The 22,375-nt window shown below is 37.8% G+C and overlaps 1 protein-coding gene across 2 annotated transcripts in view; it reads right to left on the bottom strand.

Moving 5' to 3' along the window:
- Nucleotides 1–2,208: 2,208 nt before the first annotated feature.
- The window catches only part of LOC150104879 (uncharacterized), a 107,935-nt gene continuing 87,768 nt past the window's right edge, over nt 2,209–22,375 (bottom strand). For both annotated transcript variants that reach the window (XM_090395388.1, XM_090395389.1), the window contains exon 3: nt 2,209–4,491. In XM_090395388.1, the coding sequence (XP_090251514.1) occupies nt 3,154–4,491 (1,338 nt within the window). In that variant the 3' untranslated portion in view covers nt 2,209–3,153. The remainder of the gene's footprint in view (nt 4,492–22,375) is intronic.

Genomic DNA, 22,375 nt, shown 5'->3' with positions numbered 1-22,375 from the left:
AAATTAATCAGCGGATGGTGGAATATGATGACGAGATTGTTTTTTTGTCCCAGCGAAATGAGGTAAAATCCTGCATTTATTAGTACGGTGCGAGTTCACAGAATTCGCAACTGGTTGTTTTTCCTCCACGGGATGTAAAGAATTCAAAATGAGTAGGCAAATTATTTTCCAATCATAGTAGATTGCGTCAAGTGTTTGGGATGAAGGTGACGTTACAAGGAAATAAGAAACACCTCTTAAGAAAATAATAATAAGTAAAAGACAAGAGTGAAGACTTTATAAAGAGCAACTCCCATCGTTAAAATGAAAATTTGGTTTATCATGCAACGTAATAAGAACATATTTCATAGTAGAATTGAATTTATAGGCATACAGGGTGTTCGGGATAAATTTGACATATTTATAATTAATTATATTTTTCCGTAAGTTACATGTATTAACACACACTTCTCTTCATTTAAAAGTTTGGACCCTTCTTCATTCATATACAAGATGTCAGAAAGGATGGATAGCTGGAACCCACCTGAATCATGGAAGAGAATAACTTGTATCATGATGATTCGTGCCCGCCATCAAAATAAGGATATTACGACTGCTGCCCAATGCTCCCTGAATACAGTAAAAACAATCAGGCATGAACTAGAGACTTGCAATGGTGACTACGAGGATGTAGCAAGAAGAAAGATCCCTAGCAGACGATCTGATTGCGTTCGTACAGCAGAATTCCTCGCAAATCTGCAGGAACAGGTGTTGAAGAACCCTGGCATTGGAATTCGGGCTTTGTTCGTGGAGTTGCTAACTGTAGTCAAGCCCTGGATAACAAGGGTAGCCAATGGTAGGCCGTATGTATGGCAGCAGGATTCGGCCCCTTGCCACACCTCTGGGAAAAGTCAAAAATGGTTGTCTGAAAATTTCTACGACTTCACCAGTCCAAATGTTTGGCCTCCAAACTCCCCAGACCTTAACCCCATGGATTATTTTGTATGGGGCGCAGTTGAAAAAGACACCAATCGCACTTCCAGTAATACAAAAGCCCAGTTAATGGATAAAATTAAAACAGTTTTTGCGGCCCTTCCCAGGGAGACTGTAGCATCAGCTTGTTCGAGGTTCCGAAGCAGAATTGAAGCTGTGATCGATGCTAATGGTGGTTATTTTGAGTAAATCTTGTTGATAGTATTGTAATTAACTCTGCCTGTAATGTTTTTTTGTCAATTCATTAAATTTAATAGATACAAAGAAGATTTTCTTTTTCCTTACGAAACTGTCAAATTTATCCCGAACACCCTGTATGCGTTTTTGTACGAAACATTTCGAAGTAACAGTTGTAAAAATTAAAATCGCTAAGAAATAGTCATCCATATGAAAATAATTTCATGTTAAAGTGTAATTTTTGGTTAGTATTATTCGCCTTTTTTTTTTTTTTTTTTGTAATTTGATACAGAAAGCGAATGGGAGATAATTATCTTCTAAATTAAATATTTGATTCAGTTAAAAACATTTGAAGATGAATTTGGCTCGGCTATTGGCTATAAACAACATAGTATGCATTTCATTGACTAACAAATGGTTGATTTCATAACTCGCACGTGTTTAAACGCAAGCAAAAAAACTTCTACACGTGCTCTACATCATTTTGTTTTCGGTTAACAATCCATTCTAACAATAACAATCGCAACAAACCGGCGCTGTATTTAAATAAACGACTGAAGTGTGGTAACTGATTAGCACTAAAACATCTATACTTACCGCCATACGTAATCATCTTACGAGAGTGCTGCAAGAAACTGGTTAATGGAAACATATCAGACGCCAATGGACTCGGTGTGAAACGTTTAAACAAAGATAACTTTTAAGTCGGTATATATAATTTCATAGCTGGTCAGTGAACTCGAGTGAGAACGGGAATGAATTTCGTCACTTGGGGTGGGAGGGGGTTCTGTCCTCCCTTCCACGTATATAACAGATTTTTATTTTATTCACTTTTTTTTATCTTTGTAAGACATGCTATTTATTAAGCTGCATGTAGAAGATTGTAATTTTCTCGTTCCCTTGGTAACAATTGTTAATTTCATTTCAATTTAGTAAACTGCTTACTGAAGATTGTCATCTCGTTTCCATGGTAACGATTGTTGATTTCATTGCAAGCATACAATTCATGTGGATTTGTTGCTAATAAAAAAATAAATGTTAGCATTTAATATATAAATATCAAATATAACTCTTTACTACAAAGATTATTAAATTTTTACAACTTTTTTTTAACACTCAAAAAAACACTTTACGAACACAATTATAAATAAAAGTATTAACACTTTTTTTTTTTTTTAATAATAAAATGGGGAAATAAGTCCTCGCTTATACTCTTTCTGGATATAGACCTCATCATTGATTTCATCTAATTTAAAAGAGAATTAATACCATTTATTTGTCTCTCGCTAACGTTTCCAAATACATTTAAGGCAGATAAAAATATATTCCTGACGGTTTCAGGAGTAACCGACAGTACATTCCGCCTCCATTTTGCTTCGTCTTTTTTTTTTCTTTCTTTTTAATGAACAGTCACTAAATATTGTGTGTATATATATATATAATTCACTCAAACAAAAGCAACTTTTTTGAAAACTCAACGACGCCTACGAGGGCATTGTGAATAACGCAAAAATTGGCATGAGCATTTATCGCGACTGTACAACACACACATACACACACACAAAAAAAAAATGATTAAATTGTCCAACTTCAGCACTACTAAAGGCTGTACAGACAACAATAGATAGTCCGTTAACACTTTTCTCTCGAGACTATAAGGACAACAATGAATCGTCCATTTCATCTACACTGGCGTTTATAAATCTAACAATAAGTCCAATTTCATATCGCGAGATAAATAGCGCCAAGCTTTGCACATGCGCTCAATCAACAAAAAAAATTGTCTGTTTCTACAGTGGAATGACAACTGTGTGTATTGATATTGACAGAGAAGCATTTGTTTGAAAGAATGCCAACAATGAATCTTTTCTTCGTCTTTGTGGTAATCATATGGTTGTTTTTACACTATGGCGTAAAACACCGACATTTACAAATAATAAAAAAAAAAGAAGCTTGAACAATAAAATACTGGTTTGTGTTATTTCTCTTTTTGACGTCTGTACATCACTTTCCTAGCATTCCCATATCATCCAGCAATGGGAAACTTGTATTTCCGGGATCTCCTTGCATGACATGGTCAAAATTCAACAGATCCGAAGCACTACAGTCCAAATTATCCAAAAAGTCCAAACTAAATTGTGAATTATCATGGACGGGGGGAAGGGGTGTTGTGGGGGAAGGTTCACTCTGAGAAAACACTTGATTGGGCATCTGATGATTTGCTGACATCGTAACTGATGATGTCATCTGCATCGTTACAGTTTGTCCCACGTGTGGACTGGGATCGACGTTTGGATTTCCTTGCACAGCAATTTGCTGTTGCATCATTTGACCGCCACTCATTGAAGGTTGCTGAAGTCTGTTCAGAGGAATATCTGGCATTGTCCGCATCTGGTTGGCCATTACAGGATTACTGTCCAAAGTCATTGCAGCAGTGGTGTTGGTCCCAAAACTATCTTGGGTGCCTCGAGGGTAGGGCATTCTTGTTCGTGAAGAATTCGGTTGGATATAGGCCTGTCTCCATTCGCTCGACAATGGTTGTGCACGATTGGCGATGACTAAACTGTCGGGTCCTAGATTAGAATTGGCTGGTCGCTTCATTCGAGTCATGGAACCACCGTACGCTTTATTGGAATTAGGCCTAACTGGTGGCTGAGTATCAGGAGATACACCTTGGCCAAATGGCTGCATGGTATTGGGCATCATAACTTGGTTTGTTATTCCATCTCCCGTGAGACCATGTTCGGACCTGGTCATCAAAGACGATGCAGCTGACATCTGTGGATGTGGACGTTGGCCAACATGACCAGGAGAATTTTCCGTGTAGGTCCTTGGCACTCCTCTCCTGGGATCGGAAATCGGACTGTACCTTTGACCCTGACTTCCAGGTGTTAAGATCATGGATACGTCACCGCTCATGAGCTGTGGTGATTGCTGGGGCTGAACATTTGGAGTCGTAATCTGTCCTTCTATACTGCTCTGTCGACTGTATTCTGGAGGGGGAGGACGGGACATATAATGTCGCATCTGAGCTTGACGCTGAGCTGTGACCGAAATACTGGTTGGTTGCTGCGGTGGTGGTTGCGACTGCTGTTGAGCCATCTGGTGTTGCTGATGCCTTAAATGTTGCGCCATGGCACCACCAGGCGGCGTTGAGCTACGACCAAAGTGAACACCGAAATTGACACTTTGAGATTGCGACATCTGGAAAGTTCCCTCGCCTGGAGTTGAAGGGACTTGACCGTACGTGAACATCCCCGTCTGTTGCTGCTGTTGAGATGTGGCTACGGCCGACTGCTTCAAGTCTTCGCTGATGAGGAACTGCTGCTGTTCTTGAGAAACCTGAAAGAGATTAAAATGTTGAAATATGATTAACGTCTTCGGTGTGCAGAAAGATCAAGGGAGTGTTATAAGACTGGTGAATATTGCTGCGATATTGTTGGAAAGATCGATTCGCTCACAAAAAAAAAAAAAAAGTGAACAAAGTATATTAAATTCAACTATCATTTAGAGATTCTACTGCTTCGCCATATAGCTTGAACTTTGTCATACAATTCTGAATCGGGTTTTCTGAATCATAGTTATTAAAAAATTCATCGCAATTATTCACACCGGTGTTTTCGAAGGAGCAGATTCATAATCGAAAACGCACCAGACTTATCAAAATTCCAAAGAAATTCATGAACAAAAAAATAAAAAGAAAATAAAACGGGAAAGCAGATACAAAACAGGAAAAAAAAAGTATTGAGGGGAAAAAAAACATAAGAGAGCGAAAGAACAGGCTCGTTCTGGAAGAATATACAAGAAGCAGGTCACTAAAACGCATGCAGGACACCTTAACATGCTTCCTCAATATCGTAGCCACAAAATTGCAAAGCGATGTTCTGTCGAAATAGCACACATGTGACACGGTCTACAACTTCGAAGGCGATCCATCAAAACGACAGCACACTAGCGCCACCACACTCGATGGCGAGATCTCGTCGAAATCATCAGAAAAACAAACCGAACCATCAACTCCCTCCCCACAAATGAATTCAGATTACATACTCTCGACAAAAATTAAAATAAAACGTTTTAATTCCTTTAAAAAATAATTTTAATCCACTAGAATAATCCAAGAAATGAGTACAAAGCAACATTACAAGGGATCGAGTTGGAATCAATGAAATCTTCGAATTCATCGGGAGCATTCCCCCCCCCCCCAGCACCACCCTTCTCTTTTCTTATTTTAGCAATAAATACAACGGGAGTTATTCACAATATGTCATGTGATTAACGTTCCTGTGTTTAAAAGCAATTTCTAAACAGGCTTTAATAAACGTTAACGGCCAACTTCAAAATTAGCATAAAACTATATTTTATTTTAAGTATCCGCCACACACGGTAATTTAATATAATGACCTGACACTTTCTCGCTTGCTAACAAATGGTAGGAGCTGTCTGTGGGCGTAGATCGCCTGTTTATTATTCTAATTGTGGATTTATCCCAGGGGTGGGTTAACTTGACTCATGAAACAGAACACATTGCTTTCTAACAAAATTCCATTTAATAATTTCAATACAGGATAGTAAGAAACGTGGATTTTTTATTTTATTTTTTTTTTTATAATAGGATTGAATTGCTCAGGATTAACCTGAACAATTCAATCTGAGAAGTCAATTACACGAATTGTGAAGACAAACCGAATACTGAACTAACAATTATTGCTATATAAATATCGGAAAGTTATGTTTGTAAACATGATAACAGTTAAAAGAAAGAACGAATTAATAGACAGCATTTTATACCAATATTTAATATTACATTTTACGGCTAAAATGCCAAAAGCTACTGCATTTATCAAATAAGCCATTTTGCTAGCTACTACAGTGCCTCCTGTGAGAAAGCGGGTAACTAATTCTTCGAAGGTTTTTTATTTTATTTATTTATTATTATTATTTTTTTTGTTATTGTTTTTGCCTTCTAGCCATTCCATCAAAAAATCTTTACGTTAAAGCCACGGTAGGTCTCTTTCTCGTGACATACCTATAGACAACGAATAAGTTAATACACATCTAGATGGAGGAGTGCCTCTAACACACACACACACACACACGTGCACGGATGGCTTCATAAAAATGCAGCCCTCAAACCAACAGTAACGACCTGGTAGGTCAACGGCCGCAAGCCATGGCAGTTGCCCCTTACTGGCGGGAGTCAAAACCCGTGAACGAATCAACAGGCCGGGCAGGCATTGGGCGACGAAATCCACTACCAGAAAAGGAACACTACCTGCTGCGTCTCCAAACGACGCGCCACGTTCGACTTTCTTCATCTCGTCAAGAATAATGGGTACTCTAATAGAAAGTATGCTGATTGCGCAGTCTCGGTACCCATCAATTAGCTGCTTGTATAGAATGGGGGGGGGGGGGAAGTAGCTAATTATAGCTGGGAAACAGATATACTTTGACGTTTTCTGTAATTAACTAGCAACAAATAAAAATATGTATTAGAAATAAAATATCCAATTTCGTATTATGACTACTTTATTACGTACATCAATTAGCGGCGCTTAATTTATGTTGTTGACGTCATCGTTTTTTCCCAGCTATTTATCATTTTTACTATCTGGTTACATTTGATAACAGTTCCCCCTTCTTAAAAAAGTTATTTTTTAAATATATGAATCCCACCAATCCACGAAAAGTAAATTTATAAATATCGTGGGTGAGCTAAGAGTTGGATAGTAATCGGAAACGCTGTTCTAGAGAACAAGTAAGGATCATTTTCAAGTCCCTTCAGGCCTCTAATAACAAGTCGAATGGTGACGGTAGTGTGTCACACCGGACGACAAAAATCATCTATCAGACTTTCACCAATATTCATGACAACGGATGAGATCAAAAAACTCTCCTTCAATTAACGTTTTTATAGAGGTTTCCCATCCTAGACAGAATTCGAGCCTAGGTCTTTTTTTTTTTTTAATGGGGGGGGGGGGCATCATTGTCGATACCGAGGCTTCCTACAGTGATTCGAACTTACAGTTAGTTGAGGAGTATATAATCCGTCAATAAAACCAGCTGAAAGTTATTTCATTATAATGAAATTTCTCAATACAGTACACACACCGGTGTTAGAAACCCTTATAAGGACTGGCTTAAAGGGGCGAAGCAAGAATGCTTTTCATCTTCCCCGTTATCTGTAAAGGACAGTGTAGGGATAAGGTGTTATTGAGCTATTAAAGCTCTGATCTGATCATGGCAGGAGGGTAACAGCAATAGCCAAGCCTCAGTTAGAACTTCATTGGCTACAGCATTGCCATCCATTACCCTCCAGGGGTATTAATTACCGCCTGTTTAAGTAAAGGTGAACTCAAAAAAAAAATTCGGACGATCTCTAGGCTACTCCATAGTGGGCGAAAGACCGTCCATATCTCAGTGTTGGTTCCACTCAGTGACGGATACCCCCACCACCGAGCAGAACCGCTCTTATTCCGAAGAAAAGCATTCACCGACAAAGCCCCTCACCGGGCCGTGCCGGAAAACACTTTCCCCGGAGACTCAAATTGCTCCCTTAAGGCAAAAACCTTAAGAGAGCGAACTCGAACTCTATGCCCAAGGGGGTAACAGCAACAGCTGAACCTCAGTTAAACTTCATTGGTACAGCATTGCCATCCATTACCCTTCAAGGGTATTAATCACCGACTGTTTAAGTAAAGGTGAAATCTCAAAAATACGGACGATCTCTAGGCCACTCCATAGTGGGCGAAAGACCGTCCTAATCTCAGCGTTGGTTCCACTCAGTGACGGGCTCCCCGACCACCGAGCAGAACCGCTCAAATTCCGAAGAAAATAATTCACCGACAAAGCCCCTCACCGGGCCGTGCCGGAGAACACTTTATCCGGAGACTCAAATTGCCCCCTTAAGGCAAAAACCTCAAGAGAGCAAACTCTCGAAACTCATTATCCAAGGGGTAACAGCAACAGCCGAACCTCAGTTAAACTTCATTGGTTCAGCATTGCCATCCGTTACTCTCCAAGGATATCTCATCACCCGAGGGGGTAACAGCAACAGCCGAACCTCAGTTAAACTTCATTGATACAGCATTGCTATCCGTTACCCTCCAAGGGTATTAATCAATCACCGCATCTCACGGTTGATAACTCATTCTCCACCACCGGTGTTAGAGTCCTTATCCTTATAAGGACTGGCTTAAAGGGGCAAAGCAAGAATGCTTTTCATCTTCCCCGTTATCTGTAAAGGACAGTGTAGGGATAAGGTGTTATTGAGCTATTAAATTAAAGCTCTGATCATGGCAGGGGAGTAACAGCAATAGCCGAGCCTCAGTTAGTACTTCCTTGGCTACAGCATTGCCATCCATTACCCTCCAAGGGTATTAATCGCCGCATCTCACGGTCGATTAAATTTTTTAAGCTACTCTCTGGCCGGTGTTAGAGTCCTTATAAGGACTGGCTTAAAGGGGCGAAGCAAGAATGCTTTTCATCTTCCCCGTTATCTGTAGAGGACAGTGTAGGGATAAGGTGTTATTGAGCTATTAAAGCTCTGATCATAGCAGGAGGGTAACAGCAATAGCCGAGCCTCAGTTAGAATTTCATTGGCTACAGCATTGCCATCCATTACCCTCCAAGGGTATTGGACTGAATGAATCAATCACCGCATCTCACGGTCGATTAATTCATCCAGCCCACTCCGAAAGGATGAGCCCTTAACAGGCCGGTGTTAGAGATATCCCTCTTAATATTATCTAGAAATAACATGTAAATAAATAAAAGGTGTAATTTGGGAAACTGATAATTTGAATGAAAATTCCATAATGTCGGTTTTATTATGATAAGATTATACAGGAATTAATATTACAGTAAAATTGTATATGCAATTATGTATTTCCCTATTTTATTTTATTGGGTTACAACAAATTTTAATAGACGTGGGCCAGATTTAAAAACATCTGTGTGGAATATGAATAAAACTAACACAAAAATTATCTGATATTCTTCTGAAGCAATGGCAGACCTGGAGGAACGGTAGGGACGACCTGCCTCTAAAAAAAAGGAAATTAGAGTGAATTGTATATTTTTAGTTTTATAACAAAAAACGAAATCGATCTATATGAATTTCAATACAAATTAAAATTCGGAAATGATGCTAGTATCATCATGTTCTGCTATGATAGTACGCTGTACACCTCCTTCAGAATTCATATCAGGAATATGTTCTGGTGAAAAAAAAATTAAGTAAACTATCAGTTAAACAATGTAATCTTATCATTATTTCTCAATAGTCCCTTTTGCAGAGACGTGGACATGAAGGGGGGGGGTAACACAGTGGAAAAGGCAACTAAGGTAAGTGTTAGTTGCATGTCTGTGTGTTACGCTTATGTATATTCCCATACTGAATCATGTGATTTTTCGAAACTAGATCCGACAGAATAGGGTTGTTAATTTTTGATAATACGTGTGTTCTTCTGACCGGTTTGCCTGTTTTTGCGGGATAAAAGAATTTCCGGGAGGGGATTAACCTTCCACCCTCGCCAACTCACCTTCAGATGAAAAGTCTTTTCAGTTTACGTCCCAGACGGAATTCGAAATCCCAGGTTATTCCAACCAACGTCATCTTTCTGACGATAAGTTTCTGTTGGAAAGGGAACAATTCGATTGGGGGGGGGGGAGATACTCAAATAGCAAATAATGATCGTATTCAAGTTGCTATTTAGGCTTAATGCTATCGAGTAATACGAGATTGGTAGGTTTATGTAATATTAACAGGATTTTCTTTAGTGAAGAAATTAACGAACAAGCTTTATTCATTAGTGTGCATTTCTTTTTTCTTTAAATCCCCGACTGATTATCCACAAAGCAGTGTTTTATGTTACTTGACGCCATCTTCAATTAACAATACCAGAGAGCAAAGTGTCAGTCATTAAATGTGACACATTACGATCAAGGCAACTCCTTAACAAGAACCCTCCATTTTAAAACAAAAATTGGCTCGACAAAGACATTAGTTTGTTTCACTGAAACCGGATATTCCACGCGAGACATGCACGTGTAGTTGCATCCGTAAAGAGACGTTTGCGAAATCTCCAAACTTCCATTATGTCATCCACGAGAATATGGGCGAGTTCTAAACTAACTTTTCCAAAAATTTTTCGAGACAACTGAGCTGAAATCGACTAGCACGCGCAACACTGCGCAATGGACATAAAACACGCGAGCCAAGCGCGTGAAACGGTAGAAATCTCTTAAAAACTTCCGGTTTACCTTGGTTTACAGCAAAATTCAATTAAAGTGTGCTTGCATTAGCATTCCACTCATCGACCACAAGCCAAGGCCACGTAATGCAATTCTCAGTTTTCGTCTGTTCCCTGCGGCAAAAGCCAAGAAAACGTTGAGATTGAGCATTGTTCTCTATAATCGGTTTCAGAAATCAACATCTGACGTTGTACTGCAATTCTGTTTAAGAAATTGCTGGTAGTAATTGCATTTAGTCGAAAATAATACAAGCCTAGTAGAAAACCCCCTTGAAAAATTTAACATAATTTTTTTTTTTTTTTTTATTTTTTAAATCTAGCGCCAAATCCATTTTCATTCTCTAGATAACACATTCGAAAACTTCAAATTAATACTTTAACATAATTATTTTTATGTTAGTTTTGCCATCCCACATCCTTATTTCATAACGTTACATTTTCCATATTTCCCGGGGAGGGGTATCGAAAATCAAAGAGTGTGGCAATTAATCCTTTAAAACCCGCGATAGTTTTTTAATAGAAAATTCCTTAGTCTATAGAGAAAGTTTCTGGATTATCTTTAACCCGCCTGCAGTACTAAATGCACTGTAGGTTTGCAGTGGGATTTACACAAAATAGAGCAGACTAAACAAAAATTCATTAAGTACAAAAAATTCCGTTTTTGTTGTTTTTAAATGATATTCTCATTCGGACAAGTGTTAGGGACCACACGATTTGTCAGTAATTGTCCACGTATTCTCCTCCCTGGATGCCTATGAAATCATTGATAGCTTTGAGCCAATTATCAGTGACTGCTAAAAGGTGCAGAGTGGCTGCCAAGATATTCGAATATATATATATATATATATATAACCACCTGTAGCATGGCTATAACAGCGTTTTTCCGAGAACGACAGTAACTTGAGTTCTCTTTTGAAAGATGAAGTATTTAAGTTTTGTTGCGCTATCCCCTATATGGAAACAGTATTCTAGTAGAGAAAATTTGGGATAGGCCCAAAATTGAGAATAAAAATAAAACGTAGATAGGAAAAAATAAAAACAAATATAATGTCAGACTCTTTACTAACGAATTTTATAAAAAAAAAAAAAATTATATATATACTGTATATATTTTGCTGAGGGTAACTGCGCATGCGCGACTATCCGAACTCTCTCGTAGTGTTACAAACTTAAACGTCCAGTATGTTGCATTTATCTTGAGAAAAGTTGCAAGTTACACAAGATTTGGGGGAGAGGGGAAAAGAGATTGTGTGTGTGTGTGTGTGTGTGTGTGTGTGTGTGTGTGTGTGTGTGTGTGTGTGAGAAAAAGAAATAAGATAAACTGGGTTTAAATGATGCTGCGTAATCTTGGGATTGGCGCTTAATGAATCTTAGCCGTCCTACAAGTTTTGTTTATTTGAGGTGGGTGGTTTGCCATTTGAGAAAGGATTACAGAGCATACTATCGCAGTTTACAGTCCTGTAAAAGCTTGGTAATTAAATTTGGCATACTTGGAGGGATAAGAATCCATTCTTTTTACATAAGCTAAAAGGCAAACAAAAGTTTTAGTCCTTGGTTGACTTTCTCAAACCATACTTTTCTAAATCCCCTTTACAGAACAGTTTTTACTGCTTTCGACATGCGTAAACTTTTGGAAACATGATTCTCATCCTATCAGACGACAGGAATTTCTAATAGGATCAGAATTTATGTTTCACACAGCAACAAATAAACCAAGATTGTGTCCCCCATCCCCATCTTTAGTTTTTCATAATACGCAATTTAGTTAAAATCAATAGAGTTAATTCAACTGCTGAATTAACTACAGTATTTGAAACAGTTTGTGACAATTCCGCTAAATGGGAAAAGGTGTGGGGGGGGGATGAGTATTATTTCGTCATATGACTCTGCTGAACTCTCGATTTGGAATTTAGTGAAATATTGAATTCCATATTCAGGGTAACTATCCCAATCATGCAACTCAGTTGCATGTCCTAAAAATGGCAACAATGGTTGTAAAGCAGTGGTTACAACCATTGTTGCCATGTCCTAAGAACGACAGAAAATAATTATAATCAATTTTTTTTTTTTTTTTTGGATAATTTGATATTAAGCATTGTTCTTCGATTGGCTTTTATGTGTATATATGAGGAAAAAATTGCACAATAAATAATTTTTTATTAAAAAAAAATCTGTTGTATTTAAAATGCTATCCACCAATCATATTATTTCGCTTTTCTGTTTGAAATCTTGTAATCCTGTCTATCTGAATATTACAAAAGTTGTTCAATGCAGCTAGGTACTGTACGGTAGTCATACTTACTCTTGTCAAATGTTATTATTCTCCAATGACATTTTCTGCGCACGTATTTAGCAAAATAAAGATTATAAGGGAGGCAAAATGAATTAGGGATATACTTTGCTGTATGTTTATCCAACTTGATAAACTAAAATTAGCCTTTTTTTTATATTCAAGTACACATTTGACGTGATAAACAAGCACCTATTTATTTCACACAGTAAACGGATCAAGTTATATAGATGTGTACTGGCGTCTGGTCCGAGTCTTTTTATTATTAATAATGTGAATCCCACCCAAAAGGTTGTAAATGCTCTCTAGGCTATACTCTGGAGAGCAAACATGGTATTGAAGCCATTTCATGCCTCCAGAACATAGGGAGGGAGGTCATTGCCTAGTCGGAGGACTAGGTGATGTCCTCCCTCTGTTCTTTGAACCAAGTCCTTAGAGCGTTAGCTAGTCACATATCATCTTGGAAGATTTCTGGAAGAGATGTGACTATGGCAGAGTGCACGTGCTGCCAATAAACTACACCGATCATACTTCGGTCAGTACGCAAAAGGGGTCGTAATCTGATCAGCAAAACATATTCCATACCAAGACTCCAGCTGCTGGAAGCAAGGAATAGAGGAAACCAAGCAGGGAGAGGATCCATCAACTTGGGTTGTTGGTATCGTATCCGTAGTCTCCATCTGCACGGTACTGCAGAAATCGTGGCTTGTCGCCAACATACTTCAATGCTCAACAAGTGTGCTGTTGACATCAACCACTGTCGATGAGGGCCTTCGGATTGGAACCTCATGCGTGCAAAAAAGACGACACATCGTCAAGCGGAATACTGTTCTCTCTTTCTGTTTGTCGATGTCAACTATATAGATGGATTAAAAACATGAGCCACTGGAAGAGGAGTCGAGAAGGCTTCAATTTGGAGTAAATTATATTGTTGAATTGACGAATATTTCAGTATTCTCCATTCCATCATAGGCAAATGTTATTTACATATGGAGGAACATTGCAAGACTTTATGAGAATACAACACTCGACAGAATTGCCTTGGCATTGCACTATTTAAAAGGAAAAAACTGTCGAGGAGTCCGTTAAGTTTCTAGATGCAATTTGGCTAAGAAAGAACTTAAACACTGGAAGTTAATAATGTACGTAATGACTTGGAAATCACGTACAACATTCCAACATCGGATTACTATAGTATGGATAAGAGATTTTTACCTTCGTAAGGTTTCAGTCAAGTCTGACAAAAAGCAACAGTTCGAAAGAGCTGTCAGGCCAGTCAAGCCATAATCAAAAGTACTAATATAAAGCTAATATACAGATTCTTAAGCAAAGTTCTTCATCTTTTTAAAAAGTGCAATACTAAGACAACTCCAATGCTAATAGTTGCATTTTGTATTCTCGTAAAATCATTTTGCAATTTTTTAATTTCAAAATGCCATATGAATAGGAAAGAATAACTGATAGTTAACAGACTTCAGTTCAGAAGGGATCTATGACGGAATAAAGTTTGAGTAGCAGTGATCTGTATTTTTCCTTGCATCCTATTTGCTCTACAGATAACTGCGCTCCTTTTTTAGGAAACATTTTTTTTTTTGTTGATGGTTAACGTAACTTCATAGCACACTTAGAAAAAGTGTTTTCTAACAGCGAACAATTATCATGTGCAGTCTATTACTCATGAATGCAATAGTTCACTTTAACAATATAAATTATCATTAGAGTTACCTTTTTTTCATTGTTGAATGAAACAGACGATTTGTGAAAACCATTGTTGTAGATTTCAGAAACTTACAAGCTTTTAAATCTTAAGTTACAATGAAAATAGTCGCCTGTTTGGGAGATAAATGTGGAATTATATTTCCTATGTACAATAAAACACGAATTTTTCATTATATAAAAAACTGGATTCATCTTCAAACAAAATAACAAAGTATAGAAAGGGTTTTTATATTCTACCTGTTGTATATCGATTTTGCGGTTGCCATAAACTAAACACCCCCCTCCTGATCTTTTGATTCCTTAGATGTTGATTTAACGTTTTTTTTTTTTTTATTATTATGAATGCTTTCATAGAACATTAACAGACAATTCTGAGATTAATTCGACCATATGCTACCTAGGTGTCGCTGTTCAGGGCCACAAAAGACAGCTGTAGCTAAGAGGGCAGAACGATAATACTTTACAAAAGCTACTTCACAACAGAGAAGCACTGATTTCCTGCTTTTCCACCACGAAACCTAAACGAAAAAAAAAAGCGGTAAGAAGATGGATTGTTAACTAAGGGGTGGTGTGGTTGGGGAGGAGGAGGCAGGAGTTTGAGAACGGTGTGTGTCGACGGAGTAAAGTTGGGAAAATGATATCACGGGTGTCTGAGATGCGTTCACCTATGAGAAAATCAATAACATGAGAGCAGTAAGCAGAGAAAGCACGCGCGAAGATAGCTAAAGCAACAATAGGCTAACAGACGCCAAGCCAACCTAAATCGTTGCTTGCGTATACACAAAACTAACTAGTAATTAGACAACAAACAAACACGGTAAAATTAGTATTGGAGTCTGTGGATTTTCAATGTAGAGAGGAGTCATCTATCTGATGGAGATTAAGGTTTATTGAAGACATACGAAAAGCAAATATTTAAATTGCTTCGTGGAATGTATTCAACATTAGATAAGGTTCTTATCTCACTATGGCGACAACCTGCTGTCAACGTAATCACAATCCTAACCTTGTAAGAAACAAATGGCATCGTGTGTATTGGAACTGGGTTCGATGCCGTTTCTCATGGCCTTCAAGACCCACCAAAGCATGCTTCACTGTGCTTGCGATCGTAGCGTGTGTAGTAGGACACACCTAACCTATTTCTCACCCTTGTCAATACTATGTACGCAAGTGATCGTCCGTGTGTTCCAGACTGTACTCTCCCCCGCAAAGTTCAATTGTAAAAATAACGACCTAGTTTCTAGTGAAACGCCAATTTCACGAGTCATTACATTGCATGGTCTTACTGTCCTACATAAAGAAGGGATAGTATATTCTTTTCCCTCATACAAAGTGTCCAATGAATCTGTTTCCACATCGATATCATCAACGTATCTGAACTTGTTACGTCACCAGTTACGTCATCACGCCTCGGTAAACAAGTGGCATACAATAGGGTTCACGTCAGCAACCTGTGCAATAGCTTAGCTTAGAAGAAATAAATAAGGACGGGAAAAACAGCGGACAGATGTTTTGAAATCATGAACGCACACGTTTATGATATGTTGTTTCTAAGAATTAACAAAATGTGTAGTCTTTGCCAATTACACTGACTTATTTTATGTCGAAGTAGATTTACAAAATTTAAAATACTAGAATTCTTAATTCGCTCATTCTGAATAGAATTACATTTATATCGGTCATTTGGAAAAGTAATTTTGCACATTCATCCATTTCTATGGTTACATTAACTGCTAACAGAAGTTTGTACAATCTCTGTGAAATTGACATTTTTGTACTTATGTTTTCGGTTGAAATTAACATTTTGCCATAAAATTCTCCCGGGCAGTAATCATTTCACTGAAACAAACAAATATAAATCTAATATGAAATAAAGAGCAGATATCAACAATTGACAACAAAAATATTGAATTCAAACAAAATGACTACGCAACAATACTCAAATAGAGCAGACGACAGACTTACAATTAGTTTATTACTGAAACAGCAGCCGACTAGATTTTTAGTTGATATTCATTGTACATTACTTTTCTCTCTATCTCCCGTAAGCCGATGATGAAACTGAAAATCACTTCCAACATTAGAAAAACAATACAAATCAGTACTCAGCATTTTAAACATTCTGTGCTTTTATGTGAAAGTACAAACCCTTTTGGAATGCACAGCAAAGAAAGGAATATGAAAACGAAAAAGAAAAAAAAAAAATCTGTAGTGACGGCTTTTTGCCTGGCAGTCATTCTAAACATAACACAGACTTTATAGCTGGCTGCACGAAATGCTCACGACACATACAAAAGAAACCATACATACACACCATGGCAAAGACCTTTGCTGAATATGCCCGGAAGGATTTTACTGAAAATTGCACTCCGTACTACAAACTCCGATGTCTGGGCGGGGCTGTTTATACTTTTAGTATTAAGGGGAATTTTGCGGTTGGAACTACAAACAAATAACTTTTTTTTTTTGGGGGGGGGGGGGGTGATTATATTATTTCAGTGAAATAGCCAGGTTTAAATTAAGAGAAAACTGGGATGAGTTCGTTCCGTGGAATTCTTCTGCCCCCCCCCCCCCCCCCCCCCCCTTACTAATCGCAGTCACAGAACAAGCCAAGGCTAAGCATGTTTAGTCATGCTGGACGTTAATCATTTTTTTTTTTACTTAGAAAAGGCTCGGAGACAGCCATCAACAACGTGGAACATTACGTGCATCCCCAAAGGGATACATAAAAAAAAAATTAGAAAGTACTTTCTTGTTCGAAATTGATGCAGTTAATAAAGTCAATGAAAGTGGCCGGATCCTTTATCAAGTGCTTATCTGTTGCCAAGATACCAGCATTTGAAACTTACATTATTCAAGCCAACTGTTGTCGGTTTCTAAGCTGCTAATAATCCGCCATTATTGCATTTAAACAATTGCTTCTTGTTGCTATGATACCTGAAACTTACATTATTCAAACCAATTATCGGGTTACTAAGCTGCTATTATTACATTAATTTAAACTATTGTCTCTATACTAACAATAAAAAAATTAGTTTTCGTTATACTCTAGTTGTCCTGTTGATGAAAAATATTTACAGGAGAGAAATTAAGCCTTTTAAGAGTGCTTTAACACGTAGCAGTTTCAGTAAACACTGGCAGATTTGGTTGTCAGAACAATAATACGATAAACCATTATTGGATGATTACACGCGTCTATTGTTAAATTAACCATGTAACGTGTTTATAAAAGGATGGGCAACTACAAGCTAATACGTTATGTCCATAAAAATGAATACATCGTGTTAGTTAAATATATTTTAAGTATACTTTTAAATACAGCACGGACTTTAATTTAGGCGCTATCAAATGAAAGAAAATTAACTTGAGATAAATGCTCCATCAGCTTAAAAATTACTTTCAAAACATCCCATTGAAAATACTTTTCGCACTCCTGTTGATTTAACAAAGCGAAAACCTAGGGAGAGAACTAAAAGCCATCTTAAAAGAGTTAAAACGTTAGTGACTGACTGGCTTGCGCGACCCATTCACAGAAGGCAATTTGTTAGGCAAATTGTTTCACAGACAGCCAGCGACAATGAAGGCACTCTTAACAATGATCTCACGGCGGTATTTTTCAACGTTGCACGGCCCCATTTCCCCCAGGTAAACTTTAATGTAGTCATCGCTTTTATTGAACCTCCTCGCTTCTCCTTCCCTCTCCCGATTCCCCCAACCCCCCGTTCCTTCGAATCTCTAGTGGAGATTATTGTTCGTGACTTGTTTTGAAAAGCCGCAATCCTTTCGCTTACTTTGACTGAGCTAGCCCGTCTTTTGTAGGGCTTCGGGCACTTTCTTCTTCTTCTTCTAACCCCCCCCCCCCATCCTCCCTCCGGGACTTTTTAGAGCTGTGGTAGGCGATAATGAAAGGCAGATGGATGCAGAGCAAAGAGTTAGAGGTTGTCACTTAAATGGTGCCTCTTCAAGGGAGGAGGGTAGAAATAGGGGAGGTTTTTGCTCATCATAAGTAACAGGTGTAAGACGACAGAGTTAATCATGAAATGTAATGAAGGAACGGTATCCCAGGAGACGTGACAGGGAGAGAAGTCATGGTAAATGCAATTTTAAGTGACTTAGCTTAGCTTCTCCTACGGTTATATAACAATTGGTATTTCGGCGCCATTTTCGACACAGGATGAAGAATGGTGCAAATGACAATATTTACTGGCTTTCAAGTTTTTAGATTATCCTTAATTCATTGGGCTGCAAAAAAGTTGAATCACACTGGAGTTTGTTTTATTTACGACAAAAAAAGTGAATTCGATAGAATTTTTGAAAAATCCATATTTTAATTATTATTATTATTATTTTGTAAAGGCGTGATGATAAACGTAAATAATTTGGTTATCAATATTAATTTTTATGGCTATTTTTCTTTAGGAGTATACCCCTTTTATGATGGCTTTTTACTCAATTTTAGGCGATTACTGATGTTTTAAAGGATCTTTGGAGGATGCTCCTGGTTGTCTTCTTTTGCAGGAGAATCAGGCGTATCACTGCGGAAGTATGCCTGAAAGGAAGGGGGGGGGGGATGGGGAGATAGAAAGATGTGGGAAAATTGTGGATAAAACAAAGGTTATGTGGATTTTAAAACCTGAGTGTCATCTTCGGAGCTTGTGGGAAAAGTGGAGGTAGTTCCGCTAGAACGACACTCAGTCGAAACGGCTCACATCCCCTAATCTTGTTTCATCATATTCTATCCTTCCCTTCACCCCCCCCCCCCCAAAAAAACTATCTTTCACCTTCTCAAAGAATTCATAACCCACCATTGAAACCCAAGTTTTAAAATCCACACACACCTTTTGTTTTATCCGCAATTCTCCCCTCATCTTTCTATCTCCCCCCCCCCCCTTTTTAATTTCAAGCATACTTCAGCAGTAGTACAAATATATATCGCCATAGCCGGATGCCGCTGAATAAGAAGACAACCAGGAACATCCTACAAAGGTATGTCCAAAATTATTCCATCTTTATAATATTCTCCATGTATCTATGTCTTTAAAACCTAAAAATTGAGTAAAAAGCCAATGACATCATAAAAGAGATAAAACAACTAAAGAAAAATAGGCAAAATAGCCATTAAAATTAATATTTAGTTAGAGGAGTAATATAGAAAAATTTCCAGAAATAATAAGTGTAAATAATTTCATTTATTTTATACGCCAGTTCTGTCCATTGGATGAAAAAAAAAAAAAAAAAAAAGACAGATTCGAATCGCATCTATAATGACGGGAGCAATACGGGGTTTTTAACTGAAAATGAAGCTGCACAGTGAAGAACCCCCCCCCCCCCCCCTTAAAAAATAAATTTGCTGAAATTAGCTAATCAAACAAACACCGAATCGCTATCTAGCGCCATCTGGTAGTGAATCGAAGAACTGCAATCATATGCAGTATATATATATAAAAAAAAGACAGTAAAGATTTAATACAGAATCTTTTTTTTTTCTTGTGAGAAATGCTCCTTAATACACCCCTTATTATTCAAATTCCGTAGGAGCTAAACAGAAACGTCTTTCTCTATCTTCCCTTCTTTCCCATAATGTCTACGATTTGCAGTATTTTTCACGTCTTCCTTCCTCGCACAGAGCATCACGAATTCTGCCAAGCAGATATTATCACTGCTTCCTGCCAGCCCTTCAACTAACAGGGGAAAAGAGCCACAGCCAGCAATAAATCTTGCTGTCGTGACCGGTACGCCTGTGCTTGAGGATGGGTTACGATGCTGCCCGCAGATTCACTAATTGGGTTCTGTTTTTCAGCGGTGGATTTCCATAATGGCCGACACATAATGGCGGACGACACAAAGACCGCTTTTATGATAACGATTACAGTTCCCCCCCCCCCCCACACACACACACTTCACTTTAAAAAGTCTTAGGTGACTGCTATAAAATTTAAGCAAATATCCAAATAAAACTGTCGTATTATCTGTAATTGATCTGATTTGACAAATATGTATTTGTTTGGTACTATTTAACTCAATATCGGTTGCAATATTTTTTGAATTTTTGTTGTTAGAAGGAAAATCGGGATTGTTTGTACATCAACTGTTAGGCTTACGGAAATGATAGGCAATACACTGTAACGTTCTCGGAACCGTGTACTTTTTTCTTCTTTTTTTTTTTTTTCCCGACAACCATCACCCTCAAGAAGCAGACAAAGCCCACGAACAGGAGAATAGACAGCTTTGAGACCTACATTTTTTTTTTTTTTTTTTATAGTTCATCATAAAACTGGTCCCCCGCTCGTTCATCCAAGTGTTTCCATTCAAACATTCCGTACTTGAAATGTTTCCGGAATGCATACTTATCTAACACTTTGCTGTCTTAGAATAGTGAGAAATTGCTTGTTTGCGAGGGGGAAGCGATGAGACTTCACTCCATTAGCAACCCCCTTAACTAGACACTAAGGAAAAACTGAATGAATTGTGAATTTATTTCCAGCAAACTCTTAAGAAACTGGCCATTCACTTAAATAAAAAAAAAAAAAAATGATGTCAGTGTTTCTTTACACTGCTTTTTTTCCCCCACTGACCTGTGAACAATAGGTGCTTGCTTTTATATTGCTTGAATGATGGATGCGAATTCGTTAATAGATTCAAGAATGGTTCACACTAAGAATCAATAATAAGCATGGGTTTTCTCATCGTTATTATTAGAATTGCTATTCAAGTAAAAACTTGAAGAAAAGAGGTGATTATAGACTTAACTTTTAGCACAGAACGATTTAGAAATATTCAGTTTTTAATGTTTTATTAATATAATTTTTTCAATAGATAATTAAAAAAATATATGTATATAGATAGACACTTTATTTTTTCATGGATCCCGCCCATGAAAGCTTGTCGACCCACAGTATTATTACTATTGGTGTGTGTGTGGGGGGGGGGGGGGGGGTAGATAACCTTGCTCTAGAGACAAACATATTTGGTACTTTTCAAAGCCCCTTCAGGCCTCCAAATAAGCAGGATGGTGCTCTCAAAACTGGGAGAAAAAAAATCGATGTAGTACCTAAAGACATTCCCAAACCACCATGAATAGAGTGGAATTCAAAGCACAATGTGGTAGTTAGAAACGGAGATGCTATCCAGTGGGTCAACAAAACGTAAAATGTGAATTTCTCTCTGAATTCATTTGGGGGGGGGGGGGGTATGGACGCTTTGATTCATTTACTATTATTCTACGAGGCAAATAACATGTTAACTTCGAGTATTATGTTATCTGCTGCTCTGTCTTTAATTCTACAAAACAAATCCAGCCAGCTCCGACGTAAAATTGGTTAAACAGAAACCTAAAAAAGAAGTGGCGTAAACCCGACATGAAAAAATTTTCCCAAATACAGGAGAGAAAACGAACGTTTAGTGGAATTGTGTTGATCGGACTAAAGCAAATGATTGTTTAGAGTGTACCAAAGCAACGTAGGCTACGAGGATTCCGTGTTAACGTTTTGCGGGATGAGAAACACTTCCACAGGGAACCGAATAACCGACCTTAGACAAGATCTGAACCCGAAGAATGTCATCGTTACTAACCGCATTGGAGTAAATGGAGTTGGATTGTTTAGGATTGTTGCTAAAACTACGAAGTTTCAATGTGTATTCTGTCAATTGAACGTTTTCACAGGCTGGTCTGAACTATCCAGAATCGGATAACTTCATTTTATCTAAAAAAAGGATAAATTTCCTCCCGACAGAGTTTGAATTTAGGCTTTTAATACAGACGTAATGGAAACGTTTAACTAATTTAAAAAAAAATAGCTGAAAAAAATACCACTGTTGAAAATAAAATCCTAAGTATGCAAAATCAGACATTACACTTACAATTGGAACGACCTGAGTTTAAATCCGACATCTCTTTCAATGCTTTTCACAAGTAATGGAGTTATATGGCCTCATACGGGGAGAATTGAAGGGATTTTAAAAA

The sequence above is a fragment of the Typopeltis vanoorti genome, chromosome 7 (assembly GCF_054136105.1).
Source record: "Typopeltis vanoorti isolate ZY-2024b chromosome 7, IOZ_Tvanoo_1.0, whole genome shotgun sequence".
Classification (NCBI taxonomy): Eukaryota; Metazoa; Arthropoda; class Arachnida; order Uropygi; family Thelyphonidae; genus Typopeltis; species Typopeltis vanoorti.
This window is presented reverse-complemented; position numbering and strand designations above follow the sequence as displayed.